At 44.7% G+C, this 19,269-nt stretch overlaps 1 protein-coding gene across 1 annotated transcript in view; it reads right to left on the reverse strand.

The window, feature by feature from the left end:
- The window catches only part of si:dkey-246i14.3 (ephrin A4), a 37,570-nt gene extending 20,233 nt beyond the window's left edge, over positions 1-17,337 (reverse strand). The window contains exon 1 of the mRNA XM_044034960.1: positions 16,804-17,337. Coding sequence (XP_043890895.1) covers positions 16,804-16,931 — 128 coding nt within the window. The 5' untranslated portion in view covers positions 16,932-17,337. The remainder of the gene's footprint in view (positions 1-16,803) is intronic.
- Positions 17,338-19,269: the final 1,932 nt, after the last annotated feature.

Raw genomic sequence — 19,269 nt, forward strand, 5'->3', positions numbered from 1 at the left:
CCATCCTAGAACTAGGAGCAGTGGGCTGCCACACTGAGTAGTGCCTGGGGAGCATTGGGGGTTGGGTACCCCAGCCCTTTTCAACCGGGGGGGGTTTGAACCGGCGACCCTCTGATAACAGGTCAAGTTCCCTTTCCACTTGGCCACGGGGTACCATAAGTACCATAAGTATGTACTGTACGTGTGAGCGCGACAACTCTGTAGACATGGAACATGGGAAGTACGGAGGCAGCTAATTTGTTCTCCTCAGTTCCTTTTAGAAAACTTCAGTACATTTACATCATGTACAATGGTTTGAGCCCAAACTGCCTTTTCAAACATAAAAACGGGATTTATTAGCAGTTTTGTAATGTCTTCCACAGTGTTGTGCGTCATAAACAGAAATAACTGCGCAATCAGTGTCGGGAATCAGCGACAGAAAAGAAAATGTATGAAGGAAAATAAAAATGTCTGTCATGAAAGCACACCGAGAGTTTTTATGTTTACAAAGAAACCAAAGAAACACACATGAGCAGGTGAATGAAACCTGCAGCACATAATGGGAAAACAGGTGAGTACGGGAAATTGATGACATGAGAGAGGTTCCTGACAAAAAGACCCTGAAGACACAACAGGGAAAAAGGAGGACGGCACATAACTAAGAGAAAGAGAGAGCTTTGTTTCCTCCGGCTCTCAGGTTTTACTAATATTCCGAGGAAAACAGGAAAGAAATCATACCACTGCATCTCTGCAGTCACAGAGTGAGAGGAAAGGGATTTTGTGTAGCCATTATTGCAACTTCAATACATTTCTCTTTGTTTTCTGTCTTATACTTGGACATGAACTAAGCAGGATAACCCCCCCCTGTACCCGACCCCTTACACTACTGGTGCCCCATTCCACTGCGGCACAAAGCCACGCTGTGTCCAGAGCCCAAACACCAATGTTGTGTCTAACCTGGTGCTTACTCCCCCTCAGTGCACACAAACAAGGACTTCACCCCCTACCTCTGACCATGTGCAACCCCACCCAACCCACTTGTCCAGCTGGCCACAAATAAAAAAATCCCCTTACTTAGCACCCTCCACCTCCCGCACACCCTCAGGACGAAGAAGTGCAGAACGCGCGTCTTTGTGTCATCGGACTGTGGCCAATGCAGCGATCAAGCGCTCCTCACAGCGAGGAGATAGCGACTTGAGGGGGAGCAAGCTGTTGCTCTTATCTCCTCTTTGTGGCTTGTTATGCTCAGTGAGTCCATGTGTGTCTGCTTCATTCAAGGTCAGCAGGAAGTGTAGCTCTGCTCCATGTAAGACCATTAGACGCTTCTCTTTCCTTTCTGCGACTCCTAATCTGAAACACGGATGTAATGGCAACTTTTCTCCAACTTTTTCCTTCGCTTGCATCTCGGTCCTCTGGCCGGTTTATTGGGTTTATGTAAATTCAGAGAGCTCACTTGTTCTAGTATCTAGTGTGCATCAGCATCTTTAGGTAGACATTCATGGACACTCACTGTTGGGAGTAAAGTTGGGTATGCAGTAAAATTGCTGGCACAGCCCTAAAAATAAACCCCTCACTGATCTGCATAAGGTGAGGTCAGTCTGATCAGATCTGTCAGACTGATGCTGGCAGATCCAGACCGCCCCCTGCATGAAGAGTATTCCAGACGCAGATATCTGCTGCCGACATGCAGGACTAACAGACTAAGAGATTAATTTGTCCCTGCAGCCAGCGATTAGACTTTTAAATGACCTGTTGTAATCTGGTGTGTTTGTGGTTGGACTGTGAAACAAATTGCCCCCCAGGGGATAATAAAGATTCTTGACCTTGAACTTGAACATGTGTTTCCTGCTTTATCATCATCTGTTTCTCTCTAAATTTAGAAATGTGCTGTTGAAGAAGACCTGAAACAATAAGAAACTATTAATACTGATGTTATAAATGGGGTTCTTCTTAATTCCTAGACTTCATATTTCAAACCAGAAGACGAGGTCCATTTCTTATATACAGTCTATGATCTGACCATGTTTTTCCAGGGGAAACCCCTGTGCCATCACATCAATGAAATCCTTCTGTTCACACACACACGCACACACACATAGATAACTGCTGGCCACTATAGCTGTGGGTGTACGTGTATAACCTGGACGACGTGATTGGTTGCACCGTTCTTGCCCTGCAGGCTCCATTAATGGACCAGAAGGCATAGGGCGCTCACACCATTCAACCCCTCATTCAAACTGCTAAAATCAGCAGGCTGCCTCGCGGAGATACACACCCTATCAATTTAAATAGCAATAAAACACTAAGACGTACACACACACACCTGCAGCTTGAGGCCCTAAAAAGGACTCCCGGTCTCAGGTAGAGACAGACTATTTTCTGCCTGTTACTGCATAGGTTTTCTCCTCCAAGTGTGTGTATGTGTCCTTTCCGTGGGACTCAGCAGCACAACAGGATGTACAGCGATGACCATCAAATCTGAAGGAAATTGCACGACTCGGGTCCACGGGACGCATCAGTATGGAAAAGAATCCATCGGAAACCATTTTGATATGGCTACAGGTCTGTGGAGAGGCAGCTCTCCGTGTGAGGTCTGGTCTGCTCCTAAAATAACCTTTCCACTGACTTGTCCTGGGTGCTATGAAATTACTGTCCACAATATAAAAAACGGACAAGAGTGCAACGCTGCTGCCAATGGATCACTTTTATTTCTGCTGTTGAAAGGTGGCTTGGTGTGACTTGACACTCTCACCTGCTCAGCGTGAAGATGACCACACTTTTAAGAGCGCGAGAAGGGGGAAAAAAAGGAGCACAAGAGTTTCAGATCTCATGCAGAAAAAAAGAAGTTAAGAAAGAAGCGTGCACCGGCGAGAACGCATCGCGTGCGTACACCAAGAGGTGCGTGAGGGGGTAAATAAGGTCAGATGTGCCGTTGCCAGGACAACAACCAATTGGAGCCGGGATCCGTGCCAAGCCAACGCCCCACCCATCCATCCTTCACTCCCATTCGCCCTTTTTTTTTTTTCCCCCCCTTGCATCCCTCCGCCGGACAGCCTAAACCTCAGAGTAATGAGTGCTCTCCATGTTTCTGCAGTCTAAATGGAGATGCAGTGTAAATACAGGGCTGATTTGTACAGGTGCCAGGCTCGGATACATAAACCTGAATATAGCGACAGTAGCTCTCGCTGCTGAGACGCTGACAGGAGAAGGACGGGACTGAGAACGCGGTGACAGCCATGATGGGTGGACACGAAAAGCCATGATTCAAAACCATTTATGAAATCTATCAAAAAGTGTATCGCTAGAAGAGTGGCAGCCGGGCTTATTTACTGTGTCAACATCATTTGTCTCATGTTTATGGACTAACTTTGCCGTGTGGAACCTTCAGCTTTGCAGACAGAAGTGCACATAAACTCATGTTATAGGTTTGAAATGACAACACTTACACTATAGGTTAGTTGTGTGGGTACTTTTTTGGGGGCTAGAAGGAAACGGGCAAACTATTTTTCTATCGATTTGAAAGTTAAGCCTTTAAATATGAGAGCAAGATGTTAAAATGACATTTTTCTTAAAGATTTGTCAAATGGCTTCTATATAGCTGTTGGTTTGAAGCTGGAAGAGGAAAGAAAATCTCCCATAGAACATCCAGAGAACATCAGGTTCCAGCTTCTTGGCTGTTAAAATGTTCACCATTTCAGATTATTAAAAAAAACAAATATCTTTGGGGTTGATCAAACAGGCAGATAAAAGACGTTTCACGATTCGCTGACATTTTATATCCCCAACTGAGCAGATGAATCCATGATGAAAATAATCATTACTTCTAATCCCATGTTGGTCTGGACTTGTCGTCCCTGCTCCCCCTCTGTGCCGTCGTTAAGTCGGAGCCGTCGTTTCCTTCTCAAGTCGTAAAAAATTAATCATTTTAGAGACGTCGGATCCCTTAAGAACTCCATTGGCATTGAAATAAACGTGTGCTAATGTTTGCATTATCGACGACACTCGTCACATGACGTGCTGTTGTCTTTAACCGTAGACTATCGGTGTCATCTTTTACTTTTCCGGTCTTTCAGAGAGGTCCACCTGCATTATTGGGCTACAAAGACCCACATTTACTCAGATACACTCTTCACTTTAGAGAAAAGGGCACTCTCAAAGCAAATACATGCATACAATAAATCAGACTTGACTTAGAGAATCCATTATTCACTAAGTGGGTCACACTTAGACAGATGCTGTAGATACTCTCTCTCTCTCTCTCTCCCATTCACACTGTTTCCCTCTCTCTCTCTCTGTGTCTCTCTCTCCATGATGTGCATTTGTTCACTTTGCCTCTGCGTCTGATTATTTGGTGGTCATTAGCAGAGGAATGGCCAGTTAGAGAACTGGAGCTGTCCTTCAATCCATCATTCATTCAGTCAGCCTGACACACACACACACACACACACACACACTGTTAAGACATGTCAGGGAAACCTGCCCTAATACAGCCAACAGCCCTGAATTATTTAAACAGAGGGAAGCAGAGAAAAGGAGAATATGGGGAGAAAACGGCTGGAGAGGCAAAGGAGTTAAGGAGTAAAGAGAGTGAAACAGGTCGTCTTCAGACTCCTGGAGAACTTGTTTAAAAACTTCTATACTCGCTTTCATTCCCATCTGTTTTCTTTCAGCCCGTCTTCAGCCTGTCTCATTTCCTTGCCCTGACAGCGAGCCTGCCTGCCCGACTCCTCCTCATCCTCTCCTCCCTCCATTGCTTCTTCCACCACCACTTCACCCCCATTGCCATCTTTCTCTCTGTTTATCTAAGCACTTTCACGGTCACTGCTTTGGAATCCCAGGAGTCTAAACTGCCCCCTTTGCCTCTCCCTTCTCTCTCTCCCTCTCCATATTTCTCCGTCACAACGGTTGAGATTCATATCGCTCTGTGAATCGGGGCTATGAAAGCCCGTTCACCCTCAAGGCAGCCAGCTTTGTCCTTTTCTAGTCACGCACAGCTGCCGACCCGCCCCACACTCACCCATGAACAAATTCACACCGGTGGAAGGGAAGGCGAGTTACATCGATACTGTTTAAAACCAATCACGACGGGAAGGAAAATTAATGAAATGTTACTAAATATAATGTTATTTACTCTGTAAAATCTTTATATCCAGCGCGAGTGAATTAAAATGAATGCTTTCGACATTTAGACTAATATGTTTGGACGCGCAGTCCAACTTGAGGCCGGATGCCCCCTGAATTTCTTCGAGAGGCCGGTTCAGTTCCACAACACTGATTAAGGGTTTAGACACAATGAGCGGGAAGGAGTGGGGGGGTGGATTTAGGAGCAGAGAGGAAGGAAGTGGCGAGGGTCAAGAGAAGAGGTGCAGACGTCAGTCCCGCATAGTGCTAACAGCAGCCCGACTGGGATTAACTGATTAATTTGGGATTAAAAATGACTGGTCTCTACTTGAGGTAATGAACCACAATGACCCATAAATTACAAGATTAACACACAGGAGGTGTGTATATGCGAGTGTGACATAGTAACACAAAGTCCACCGGGAATCGACTGCAAAGTAAGCAAATAGCCACAAAAGTGGCCTCTTTCTTTAGCTGTGTGGGACTTTAATGAAGAACATGGCTTAGAATAATCTTCTGTTCTGAAAGGAACCTCTTTAAATAAAAAAAAAAAATGGAAAAAAAACAAAAAGCCAACTTTTTGACTATGCTTTTGTCACTGGGTGAATATGAGGGAAGCACACATTAATTCCACAATAATAAACATGCAGCATCTGCTCCACTGTTTTGAGCGGGGCACTGCATAGAAGAACTCCATTTCCCCTTGAATGGCAGAGCAATGAGATTCATGAGTTCCTCGGCTTCAAGGCCAGAGCTATGGAGATTTGGGACAAGGCTATTTCACCTTTTTTTTCCCCCCATTTGCCACAACTCCTGATTCTCCCAGACAGTGAAATACAACCATCTGATTGTCCCTGATGCATATGACAACTCATGCATTTGGACAGTGACAGGGAGCAATTCCATTTTAGAATTATGGTTTACTCAAAAATGTCAATAAATATAAAAGCTAAGACTTTACAGTTTGGAACAAGTTTGTACATTTTGTACAGTACTGTAACACGTCAGAACGATGGTCACATGGAGATGCCGTCTAACTATCACGTCTTTCTTAACCCGGAATAACAACGTTAACATAGACTGAATAGCTTTTCTTGATGTGTCCAAACTAAATAAAATACGCTGTAACGTCGTTATTTGCGACTGTTGGGCTGGTAGTGTTAGCAGATCCACAAACACAGCACGATAAATCACACACACACACACCACAGGCTCTGCTATCTTACACAGCACAGCTCATCAAGCGTCACTGCTTGTTTCAACCAAAACTACATGATTACAATGTGGTGTGGTCAAGTGCATTGTTATCTTGAGGCAGCAGAAAACCACTGTGGCAGTGACCAACAAAAACCTGGTCTGAACGTACACTCACTTGTGTTCCACACCGGCACACATGTGCTTTAGTGCTCCTGTGAAATGCAGGTGAAATGCCTTATAATGTGCAGTCTAATAGAGTTGTTGTTGTTGAGACAGAGGATCAGTGGACGATGGTGGCAAAGGCTCCACTGAAGAAAGAATCAAATACAGTGAAGGGTTCTTGCTTCAACCGTCGATGCAAAGGCAGAAACTTAGCAGATAAATGTTCACCTCTCTTTCCAGTTTGTTTCCTGCATGCACCAATTAAATAGCAATTCACTGGTGCGCACATGGCTTTTTAAAGCAATAATAAGCAAAACTCTGATTGGCTGAGATCATGTTGCGCCCAAAACACACCTGTGAATAATCCAGACAACATGAACGTTTTAATGAAACAATTATTGTACATGGTATATGTCTTTACTACCCGGGGATTCCACTGAGCTCAGTAAATAGCACGACACCGTGTTGCCTGTATATTTAAATGACTTTTGTGTTCTTTTCCATTATATTCCCATTCAGGTGCAGGGATGACCATGCACAGGTGGATGTCAGTGGCATGGTATGGATGGGTTATTTTAGAACCCCCATGAATGGAACTGTACCACTTGGTAGAAACAGAACTAATCCGTCATTCAGGCATCAAGGTTCTCAGGTATCTCTGAAGTAACTCTGAAAAATATAAATGAATTCCGATTTCCTGAAAATCGTCGAATGTTGATGAAATACGGGAAAGCAAAGCGCGGACAAAACAACAACAACAACAACAACAACATATTGGCAGAAAGAAAAATAGAGCTCGAGCTTTGCATTACAGAAGTGGTACTGGTTATTTCTACAAAACACACACACACACACACACACACACACACACACACACACAAGCATGCACACGCACACTAAAACCATATCTCCTCATCATCTGCACGCCTCAAAAACTCTGCACTAGAAGAGTTTAAGAAAAAAATAAAATAAAATAATTGATACCACATTCCATTCATGTTTTGACTCAGGTGAGGAGAGTTCCACTGTAATTTGACTACATGCATACAGTAACCTGTCGTAACACACACACACACACACACACACACTCAAAGTAGAGTCAATATCAAATGAGGTGTCATCCCTACAAGGCTCCTCCTGGAGTTAGAGCAGCTACTACTGGTAGTACGTGTGTGCATGTGTGTGTGTGTGTGTGTGTGAGGGGCTCTCTCTCAGTGTGTGTGTGTGTGTATTGGTAAAAAAGGGAGGGGCAAAGGGGAGGTTTTGCTCCTCACGCCTGCTCGTGACAGTGATAGTAATACCTGCTGACATCCTTTCTTCCTTCTCTCTCCCTCTCCCTCTCTCACACACACACACACACACACACACACACACCTCATTCCTCTATCCCGGGAGACCTTCCCGAGCTGTTTGGGGAGTTGAAATCTGTTGACTCTTTCCCTACCATTCCCCCCTTAACGCATTCTCCATCCCTCACTCTATACACTGCAGGTCTAATGTTTTTTATCATCTCTGGGGGCAGACTAGAAAAGGAAACAGAGAGGAGAGTGTGTCCATTCATATGTGGTATGTGTGTGTGTGTGTGTGTGTAAAAAAAAAGAAAGAAAGAAAAGAAACAGCAGAGGAATGTGTGTGTCTCGCATCACTGGGGGCTGGAAAGTGGGCTGTGCTGCCATACTTCTGGGACTCAATGCCAAAATAATATGAGTTTTTGCTCCGCCATGGAAGAAGTCTCCACAAGTCATGCACAATTATCTACATGATGAAACAGTTATCATGTTGTCATGTGATCCAGCTCCTCTGGATAACGCACAGAAAAAAAAAAAAAGAAGGGTATTTTCTTCAGAACGCAGCAATAAAACTCCTTTCTGACGAGCACAATCATTTATTTATTCTATATAAGTTCCCGACACATACGTGTACACCCTCTAAACACACATGTACACACCCCTTCAAGAATGTATGCTTCTTGCCCATGAAGCACACAGAGGAGCTTTGTTTGCATCATGTTAGTGAGATTATGAAGTTTGCTCTGGTTTGACGACACACCCTCCCAATATTCCTTTTCCACGCTTTCTGGATTCAGACCATCACACAAGACAAACTGTACTGCGAAGAGTCCGTGACACTCCCATTCATTTAAAACTCACTCACTCTTTCAAAAAAATGGCCAAGTGTAGAATATAATTGGTAATTAGCAGACAAAAGACAGCAACTCACAAAGGCATGAACATGAGGAATGACGCAGCAGTTATGCCCCCCGCTTTCCCACTGTTAAAGGATTGTTCCAGGGACTGAACGTGTGATTTCATTAACAAAGGTGAATCCATCTTTATACAGTAGCTTTTTTCCATGGCAGGATTACAGAGGTACGTCATGCACACGGTTAATATTTCTTCAGGTGATAAGAAAATGTCACGTAAAATCAGAACGATACTTTGTGACATGAGCCGAAGAGTTAAGCCTTCTCTTCTGCACTCTGATCCAATAACATGCTGCACCTATTAAAACCTAGATATGGTTATTAAACTCGAGGACGTTTTCCATCTTTCTCTCTCATTCCTCTGATCTCACTGGCTACAACACAAGGTTTGACACGAAACAGATTTTTAAAGATTTATGTTTAGAGCGAGCAAAACAAATGTTGAATTTGAGCACTAATAAAAAGATGGATTCATGAAAAGCTGTCCGATCCATCCTATCCTACGCCATCTCTGCGGGCGACAACAACAAGATTCATATTGTAGCCAAGACAAAAACACATCATTGCATGAAGTTGCTCTTCTAAACTCCACATTCAGAGCAGGGCCAATATCTGTGGAAATGAAACTGCAGGAACCGTTGTGCAGTGAACACGGTCTGGGAAAAAAAGAAAAAGAAAAAAGGAATGGACTGACGCAACTGTCCTTAAGCACCTTTGAAGACGGGAGAGGGATGATGGCAAACATGTCTCAGTGTCCTCCTGACAGCGAGGAACCTTGTGCGGCACAATAATCCAGATTCCTGCTCCTTCCCTTTGCTCTGCCTGGGTCAATACTAATTCAATTTCTGTCATAGGAAATTCCCCGGTTGCCTCTTGGCAGGATTTCTGAGCCGAGTGGAAGAGCATTGTGTGAGCTTTCATGTAAGAGAGTGTCTGTCTGTCTGTCTGTCTGCACACGTTTATGTGTGGGGGACATTTTTAAATATACAGTACACACATGGCTAAATAAGCTGATAGTGTACATCTTGGTCAAGGTTAAATTGACACAGTTTCCCCAAATTCAGACCGTATGCACTCTCATGTTGGCACTATTTCATTTTCAATTTGTAAGTCAAAGCACAACACAGTCGGCCCGACACTTACAACAATGCCAGCTCACTGAATGATGACTGAATGAATGAATGAATGGACGCACAAATGAACGCCCTCCCACTCAGCGCTGACCGACAGACCTTAACCACCACAACCACCCTCTTTCCCCACTCATGCAGCACAGCGGCCATTTTGTGCCAAAGCCCGAGCGCGCAGTGCCAACTGATGTGTGGACAACGCTGAACCTCATTTCGTTCCACAGCTGTTCCACCGCACTTGGAGACATCCATTCAATGCAACTTATTACAGCTTAATGCGGCCTAATATTGATGTATGTGTGCACACGGAGAAACAGGGCAGAGAAATTGGGAAGGAGACGGGTCCATATGCAGCCTAGTGATAATGGGAGAAGCCCGCGATAATATCTGGGTGTTAAATTGGTATCGATTTACTAAATATCCTGACCAGGAGGAGAGCGCGCCCGTCCTTTCATGCTTGTATACCATGTCTGCTCCGACGGCTCCAAGCTGCACTGTGACTATCTGATCCATTTTAATTCAGATGTCCTCAGTGCTAGGCCTCAAACCTCGATTTTAACACAGTGTGCTCCATTCTCTCTCTCGCTCTCTCGCTCTCGCCGTGTATATCAGCTTCTTGATTCAATTGCAAACATTACATTTGTTGAGCAATCATCTTGTCTTAATGTTACACTAATAAAGAGTGCAATGGGGGATTACTGATTGACAGAAACAGGAATCAGAGTCAGTCACTCTCCACCGACACCGCTGCTCGTGAAATAATTCAGAAAATGAGGCCATGTGGCATTTCAGAGCAAACGGCAGAGTTGCACAACACTATCGTCACACCCCACCTTCCGAAAAACAAGAGGAAGAAAAAAAAAAACAGGCGTCCAAAGGCAATAACACGCCTTTTTCCTTGAACACATTAGTCACACCTAAATCCAACTAACAAGTGGAAACAAAACAATGACCTATTTAGACGAGAAGCCGGCACAGCGGTTGGTAAATGTTCCCACAGCAGCAAACCACTGGCAGGAATGGAGGACCTGCTGCTGCTGCTGTGGCTGCTGCTACTTACTGTGAGCAGAAAAGAAAGTACTAGAAAAGATAAAATCATATGTAAGCTCAAATCAATTTTAAAAGGGCTGGGTATCCTGGAACTTTTTTAGGTTTTGTTTTTCCAGTAGTGAAATTTATCCAAGGAAACAAAGACTTCCCTTATACAGTATGCAAACCATAAACTCAACACACACACACACACACACACACACACAGGCTGGGCTCTATTATTGTTAGGACACTGTACTGACTTCTATTCATTTGTGAAAAAGTTCTGACTCATTAGGACCAGGCTCCATTCCCCATGAGAACTACAGGTCCTGAAAAAGTCAGTGTGAAAAAAAAAAAAGGGTACAAATTACACACACACACATGCACACACACACACACACACACACACACACACACACCTCTGACAGAGCCATTGTTTCACTCAAAATCAACTTCAACAGACAACAATGAGAGCAAACGTCAATTCACCGGCTCACAGATAACTAAAATCACTGCTCGGCATTGTTTTCCGACAGAGATGAAGAAGCTCAAGTGTACACAAAGTCGACTCATCCACAGTTTACCTCCAGATAATACACTCAATACCACAAACACACACACAGAGCACATTTACAAAGACAGATAAGGTACACAAACACAAATCTCTGGATCTACACAGACCACAGCACTGCAGCAGCAGCAAGTGAGACAATACCACTGACAGAGCGAGACAGAGAGGAGGGAGAGACACTGATACAGCCTGATGACAGATGAGGAGAGAGAGAACCAGAGAGAGACAAGGAGAGATAGATGGAAAGGGGGGAGGGGGCTGCTTTGTTAGCAGGACAGGGAATAAAGTGGTAATTACTTCACTGTGGGTTTGTTGATTATAGTTCAGCCAGGTTCTCCGTGTTAATCATTTACCAGGGGAAGACGGAGATTAGTAGAGAAACTGACAGAGAGAGAGAGAGGAGGGATAGCAGGCGGTGAGAGGAATATATTCATTTGCATGCACGACAGGCGACGGGTGGACACAAATGGACCTGTGGACGAAGAAATGATATTAGGGGGAGAAAAAAAATTAAAAAAGAAATCAGTCTGAGGGTGCAATCATCTTCCCTGACAAGATGCAATTACAAGCAGTGTCTGCTTTCACTTTACTGTACGCTGGATGTGTCTGCTCGCAACCAGCCAATCGCACATGCACGTGCGCGCGCACACACACACACACACGCGCGCACGTGTTAAGGTATGGTATTCGGAATGTGATTTACTCTGGTATTTAAACTAGATCATTGTTGAGTGCACACAGAGGGAAATGGTGCATAAACAGAGCAGAGATTACACGCAAGACTTATGAGGGCTGCTTTCAATAAAGATACAGAAATTCAATACAAATATTCATCTCCTCACACAGCCGTCAAACATGCTCCACTAGATTTGAGCTGCACCTCGGCCTCGCACAAACGGAGAGAGGGGGAGAGGGGGGAGAAGAAGAGAGGGAGAGAGCGAGAGAGAGAGAGTTCTGATGGGGTTTTAAAAGCTTTCACGTTTGTGTCCAGACTTGCACACTGGATTTAAACATGAGCAACAGAGAGCACAGGTATTCCTGTTGTCTAAAAAGGAAGGAAAGACAGGAAGTGGCACAAGAGAGAGCATAAGTCTGAGCGGTGATCCAGAGAAACTACTCAACACGACAAGCTCGCCTCCTGCCATGGAGGATAAAAAAAAGCAAAAACAAAAGGTAGAAGCGTGAGCCAAGAACGAGGGTAAATCACAGGACAAAGGAACAGAGTGGCTGTTTTCAGGTCCGAGCATGGGTGATATTTATTCTCGTTACAAATCTATAAGCCGCTCATATGCAGCGGTAAGAGCCTCATTCAAGCCATCGTTACATAAAACAAACAAAAATGAAAGTTTTGGTGCGCCGACTAAACTCCCTGACAGCTTCTAAGTAAATTTATGAGGATTAATGTAGCACAGGAAGCAGACGCTGTAGGCTGGTCAACATATTCTGGTCCGATGGGTTTTAAAAGCACAGTATAGCACACGAGAGGAGGCTGAACATTCCGGTAAACTAAACTGAGGTAAGCGGAGGTTATAATATTTTACTAACCTTTAACTGCTCGAGGAAGTAAAACAACAAAAAAAAAAAGAAGAGAATTTCTCTCTCTCTTCTAATAAGGAAGTATTGCTGCGAGGGAGACATGGTTATAAAAAGGAAAGCTATCATAAACTCTGTTCATAAAATCATAAAACAGGGCAATCGAACCACTTGAGCCTCGCAATGAAAGAGGCCAGGGAATCTGATTCCACAATGCTCGACGCTGACCCTGCAGTCAGTCTATCACATTCATTTCAGAGCTCCATTTTTCAATCTGGAGGGTGCTAAATGTGAGCCAGTTAAAGTGTTTCACCGAGCCTTTGTTACAACCATATTAGCCATCAAAGAACAGAGAAACGAGGCCCTTCAGTCTCCACTCCACTGCCCCTGCTTCATTAAAACCATAAATCTAGATGTCGAAGGAAAGGTGATGGCCACAGAATGTCTGCTGTCGTCGGGATTAAAAAGAGCCTGTTTGCTCACCAGCTCCGTTTTGTTATATATTAGCTCGGCCTTTAATGTAACAGCGGTCGAGCGCAGACTGCTGAAAACGCTGCTTTTTAAAACTGTCGAAGCAACTTAGTTCAAGTGTTCAAAAAAAAAAAGTTTCAATTAACAGCGAAAGGTCGTGGAAGCAAAAGGTGAAGGTGAACAAAGGTCAGAATAACAACAACAACATTCAGCCGGTGTCTCCCACACTTAAATATCATGTTTCTGCTTTCGGCTTCAGACGTTCAATTCATATCCAAACGTCACTCTCCACTAAATTCAATATTTTTTTTAAATTTTAATTCTCTACCAACTCCTGAGGGAAATATCCAGCTATTAGCCAATAAAAAAAATAACCTTTTTTTCCCTTTAATATCTCCAGTGGTGGTGCCGGCCAAGTCGCCTACACTACGTTTGTCTCGTCTGTTTTGCTATAACAACTGCAGTAAAACTTAATTTTTAACCAAAACAATAAACTTACAGCTGATAAAACAGAAAAAAAAAAGGATTTGTCTGCATCTCGCACCTCCTGATCCATAGTTAGTGTAAAAATAATAATGCCGCTTCATAAAGCAGCTTTAACAAACGTGTCGAGAACTTTGTTTTGGTATATCTAACAGCAAGATAACACTGTGCAGAAATAAACAGAAAAGCCAAAAACCTGGTTGTTTTGTGCTATTTGCACCATCAAGAGCTTCGTGCCAACAGAGCAATAGCTCTCCCCTCCGTCCCTGTGCTCCTTTAGCCTCAACAGGCTGCATTTACAGGCCTCGGGACGACCTGTCTGTGTGGCAGGCAGCGAATAGAAAATATGGTATGGGAAAATGACTGGAGCTCAACTAATCACACTGCCAATATCCATCACTGGACAGGAGGGAGTTGCGAGCGATAAAAGGGGGCGAAGGAGGTGTGGGGGGAGTGCAGACAAAAAATGAAAAAGGAGAGCGGGATGTAACAAGGAAGGTAATGGGTGAGGAGAGGAGAAGAGGTAAGTCCTAGTGATAAACCCGAGGGATTCTGGACCGGTTGCAGCACCACAGCTCCTCTGATAGCTTTGTGATTGGGTGGTGTGGCTGATGAGAGTGGTTCTCTGCCACAGTGGGTTAGCCTCCGCCGTCATGCTGATGGCATTGTGATTGTGTGGTGTTGCAGCTGACTGTGTGGCCCCCGACACAGGCCGCGTGACCGCTCATCCCTGAACCTCAGGGGGAGAGGGGGGAGAAGGTGCTTCCTAATCCTCCCAGCGTTTCTCCCGACCATATTTCTGTAAGAGCCCAATTACAGGACTGGGTTTTTACCTACATAGACACACTGCATATAACCTCAGCTGATTCCAGTGCAGGAGGAGTCCTGCAGACCTGACAAAGGAGCCCTCGGAGAAATTATATCTCCCACATGACAAATTCTGGTCACACTTTGTGCATCCATGAATTTAAAGTACAAGTCAAAACCCTCCAGGAGTGTGAAAGTGGTCTGTGCTGCTATTCAAAGTGCAGTGCATGACTTTTAGATGTAAACAAATGTCCGCTAACTTCTAGGGGCGGGACTCACAGGGCACCTCACGATACAATATGTGATACATGGTCCACGATACAACGATTCGGTGATAATCAATATTATCAGTCTAACTGAAGAAAACAAAACGTCAGTGAAAAGTTATAAGTGCAGGATTTCTCTATTTATTCACAACAAAGTGCATAAACTATGTCTCTTAACGTAGCATTCTCTACCATTATCCCGCTGTGAACGCCCCCTTCTTCAGCCAGGTAACTTCCACAATGATCGTACTGCACGATGAAGGACGACGATATCGCCAAATCCATATTTTCACCCACCCTTAATACATTTAAACCCTTAAGAAAAGGATTCACACGATGCTAATGCAGCCTGACGTGACTGTTTCTCAGTGTAGTGGTGTTCAGATTTCCGTGTCGCCCGGCGACATTCACACACTGCAAACAGGAAGTGATTCATTTTATGGCAAGACAGATGGAGGCAACGGCAACATTGCTGGTAAAGTGCGACGACTGAAAACACACATAAGTGGCCACAAAATTTTTAGAAGTAATTTCTACTGCTCAAAAAACCTGGTTGGATGAAAGCTTCTTGACCCCACCCACCCCTGCGCTGCTGCTGTATACACACACACACACACACACTCCCTCAGTCAGGTGTGATAGTTTTGCTCCACAGAGCGTGTTTACAAACGAAAGACACAGCAAACAACTACTGTTATGAATGACATCATCAACAACAACAACAAGTCACAACAAGTAACGTACTGCAGCTTTAAATAAACACATCATCCATCCAGTGTTTGGGAAATCAGACAACATAGAGAGAGTCTCTAATAGGTCTGTTTTGCTCCTGTGGGGCAGTGGATGAACTGGCCCCTCCAGGTCTCCCATTAACCCCACAGACTGGAACACCTGGATCAGCAGGTGAGCCCGGCTACATCCGCACTCCTCTATTCTAAAAACATTCTAAAAACACATAAATTTTGTAGGACACGCCCACTGTCCACACGCCAGATAAATCAGATTCCATGTTTACACCAGCACACACACGCCCAGTGTCCCTGAACGGTCACGTGATCGCCGTGTTCAGGTGTTAACGTGGATTCTAAATAGTGTGAAATCCACAACATATGTTGTTAAAAAAAAACGGAGAAACATTTCACAAATCTAAAAAGGCAAAACATGTGTGGAGGCCCTGCAGCTCTGCCATCAACCCCACAATTAACCAGACAGGAACACCTGGATCAGCAGGTGAGCATGACTCTGCCCTGCTAATGGCCCCAGTCAACTCACTGTGTGTGTGTGTGTGTGTGTGTGTGTGCGCTCAGCACCATTCAGAACAAACATTTAAAGCAGAAACCCTTACTTTTGGTTTCCTCTGAGCAGCATAATCACTAAAGGCACAAAGGCAGTGGACAGGTGAAAGCCAGGGTTAGAGTGTGGTCATTATGACGATAAGTACCTGCAGGAGGACACTCTGTCTGTCTTTACTGAGACGAGGTCTTTCACTGCTGATTCCCCACAGTTCAAGCTCCTTTTATGTGAGGCACATATCAGTCTGATAGCTCCGGGCTCGCGGCAGGTTTTATGTAATCATACACACTCTGCACCCTCTTTTCAATTAAAGTACACAGGGACGTGATCTACAGCATAGCAGGGATTCTTTAAAACCAACTCAGGCTTGACTCATTTAGTAGGAATTATTGTGCAATAGCAATTGTGGCAGCGCAAGTTCAGGCACAGTCCAGGCCACATCTCACACTTTCAACAATAGACCTAATCCTTCATTTGGCCCGTGCACACAGGCAGTGTATATATGCAGCAGCAGCAGCAGGCTGCACGAGCCCGGAGCAACAAATGCCTCCTCACCTCGTGTTTGTGGAATTCCAGAACACGGCGTGTCGCTTGGCCACGGCGGCTGAGATTATGTTGATGAGCAGAATCGCGGCTTTCCATGAAGGAAGAGCTCCCGGTGCCAACATGAGGAGGGAGTCCATCCTGGCCGCCGGGGGCCACGCAGAGGCTGCAGTGTACCGGGGAGGGGGGGGGCGGGGGCCACAGGAGAGCGAGAGAGAGGTGTGTGTGCGCGCGTGTCCCAGGTAAGACACGAACTCAGAGGAAACACAAACTTCTCCCAGCGCCTCAAACTTCTACGTCATCTGCTGCTGCAGCTTCGCATCGTGGAGAAAAGTGGTTCAAGTTGTTTTAAGTGATTTAAAGAAGAAGAAGAAGAAAAAAAAGTCGTCACAGACAGCAGAGGTGGAGGTGTGCAGCTCCACACGCAAGACTCCCCGAGACTGTGTCCACGCGCTGCATGGCGCTGCTGTTACACTCCACACCTGAAGGTTTAAAGGTCACCACTGCGCGCGGACCACAGTCAGCGTCAAATCAAAGTGCCGGCTGCTTTGGCAGCAACAGATTGCGGCGCGCGGGGAGGGGCGTGGTCGCGCTCCGGAGGGGCGGGGCCCGGGAAACTTTAGACCAATCCGGTGACAAGGGTGTGGTGGTGTGTGAGCGTGAGTGAGTGTGTCTGTGTGTGTGTGTGCAGGGTTAAATGTTTGTGAGGTGCGCCCACTGGTGTGAGGAGTGTGTGGGTGTCCCACCCTCTGTCTGTCCTCTGTCCTTCATCCTTTGTCCTCTGTCTGATCTAACACTGTGAACAGAAGTCAACTCATTTTGTACAAAAGAGTTCTGTCAGATATTATACAGTCTGTAAAATGTATTCATTTTATTATAGCACATAAGAGGAGCAAATGTAAATATGCTTCTTTATGCACAGTGCATGAGAAAATACAAGGAGACTGATGTGCAGGAGGAAGCACAGTCCTTCAGGGCTTTGTTGTGTGACAATACTAATGTGAGACATCGGGAAACACAAAAGAATGAATATATAGAATAAAAAAAATGCATAAAAAGAAAAAATCAGGGCCCCTCAACTTACCTCAACGACGTACCGGAGGAGATATGGCTCAGAGATGCTGTGAATTCTTTCAAATCACTTTTTTAAAACCTCCTTTCATGTATAATCTATTTCTCTCCAGTTTTAGTGTTGTTATTTTGTTTTATTTATTCTGTTATTTGCTCTGCTCCCTTTTGTCTGACGCTTTCTTGTGTTTTTATTGCTCTTTTCTGGTTTTTATTCTGACAGTTTGGCGTTCTCATTTTTTGACTTTTGTCATTCCACTCTGTTTACGCGCTATATAAATACTTATTATTGCCATTATAAATGAATTAATGTAATAAAAGTAGGGTCACGGGGTGCTGTGCCAATCTCAGCTGACCTAAGGCGATAGGCGGGGTAAACCCAGATCACACATGGGACACATGGAGACAAACAACCATCCACTCTCACACTCACAGTCAATTCAGAGTGTCCAATTGACCTAATCCTTAAATCTGCATGTTTTCTCCGGAGAACCTGGAGAACACCCATGCACACACGGTGAGAACATGCAAACTCCGCGCAGAAAGACCCTTGTTCCGACCAGGTCTTGCAGCAAAGGCAAGAGTGCTAACCACTACACCAACCGTGTGGCCCTAATTAATGAATGAATTCTATGAAATGAATCTTTGGACTGTTGTCGAAAGATTGAAAACACACTTGTCACTTTTGCTCTTATCTTTAGTGAGCACCCACTTTTTGATATTGTCTTGTTTTTATTTGCTGGGTAACATTGTCAGACACCGTCTCACAGATTATAGTTTGCAAAATCTATATTTAGTTCTGCTATATTTACCTGTGTGTGTGTATGTGTGTGTGTGTGTTAAATCTATGGTTGTTGTCTGCCGCCCCAGGGGAGGGTGTAGTGACAGTAATCACTACGCCTCCATGGGCAAAAGCCACTGGTGGTCCTCTCTAATTATCTTATTCTCTTAAGTGTGTGTGTGTGTGTGTGATTATTAACTCCAGCGCTATCACTCATTGAGACAAAGTTACACGAGTAGCTCTGTGCTATTAACTGCTGCGACGAGCGCACGCCTGGCAATCTCCCTCTTCTTGTGCTTTTCTTATCTCCTATTCCCGCTCATGTTTGCATGTGTGGCTCATAGTGTAAGTGTGGTACTAGCACTCATTAGTTCACTTCCTGGAGGTCCCGATCATTAATTCCCCACGATGCCACAGTGCTCCTGTGTGGCTAATTTGTCCCTAGTGAGCTGCCTGGCACTCCCACAGCAGGCGTGGAGTAAGTCATTCTGCAGGGGTCTCTCTCTCTCTCTCTCTCCCTCTCTCTCTCCTCTCTCTCTCTCTCTCTCTCTCTCTCTCTCTCTCTCTCTCCCTCCTTCCCTCTCTGTGATTGGTCTACAGGACCAGACGTTTGCTAACAAACTTTGTAA

The sequence above is a fragment of the Solea senegalensis genome, linkage group LG9, assembly GCF_019176455.1.
Source record: "Solea senegalensis isolate Sse05_10M linkage group LG9, IFAPA_SoseM_1, whole genome shotgun sequence".
NCBI classification, from domain to species: domain Eukaryota; kingdom Metazoa; phylum Chordata; class Actinopteri; order Pleuronectiformes; family Soleidae; genus Solea; species Solea senegalensis.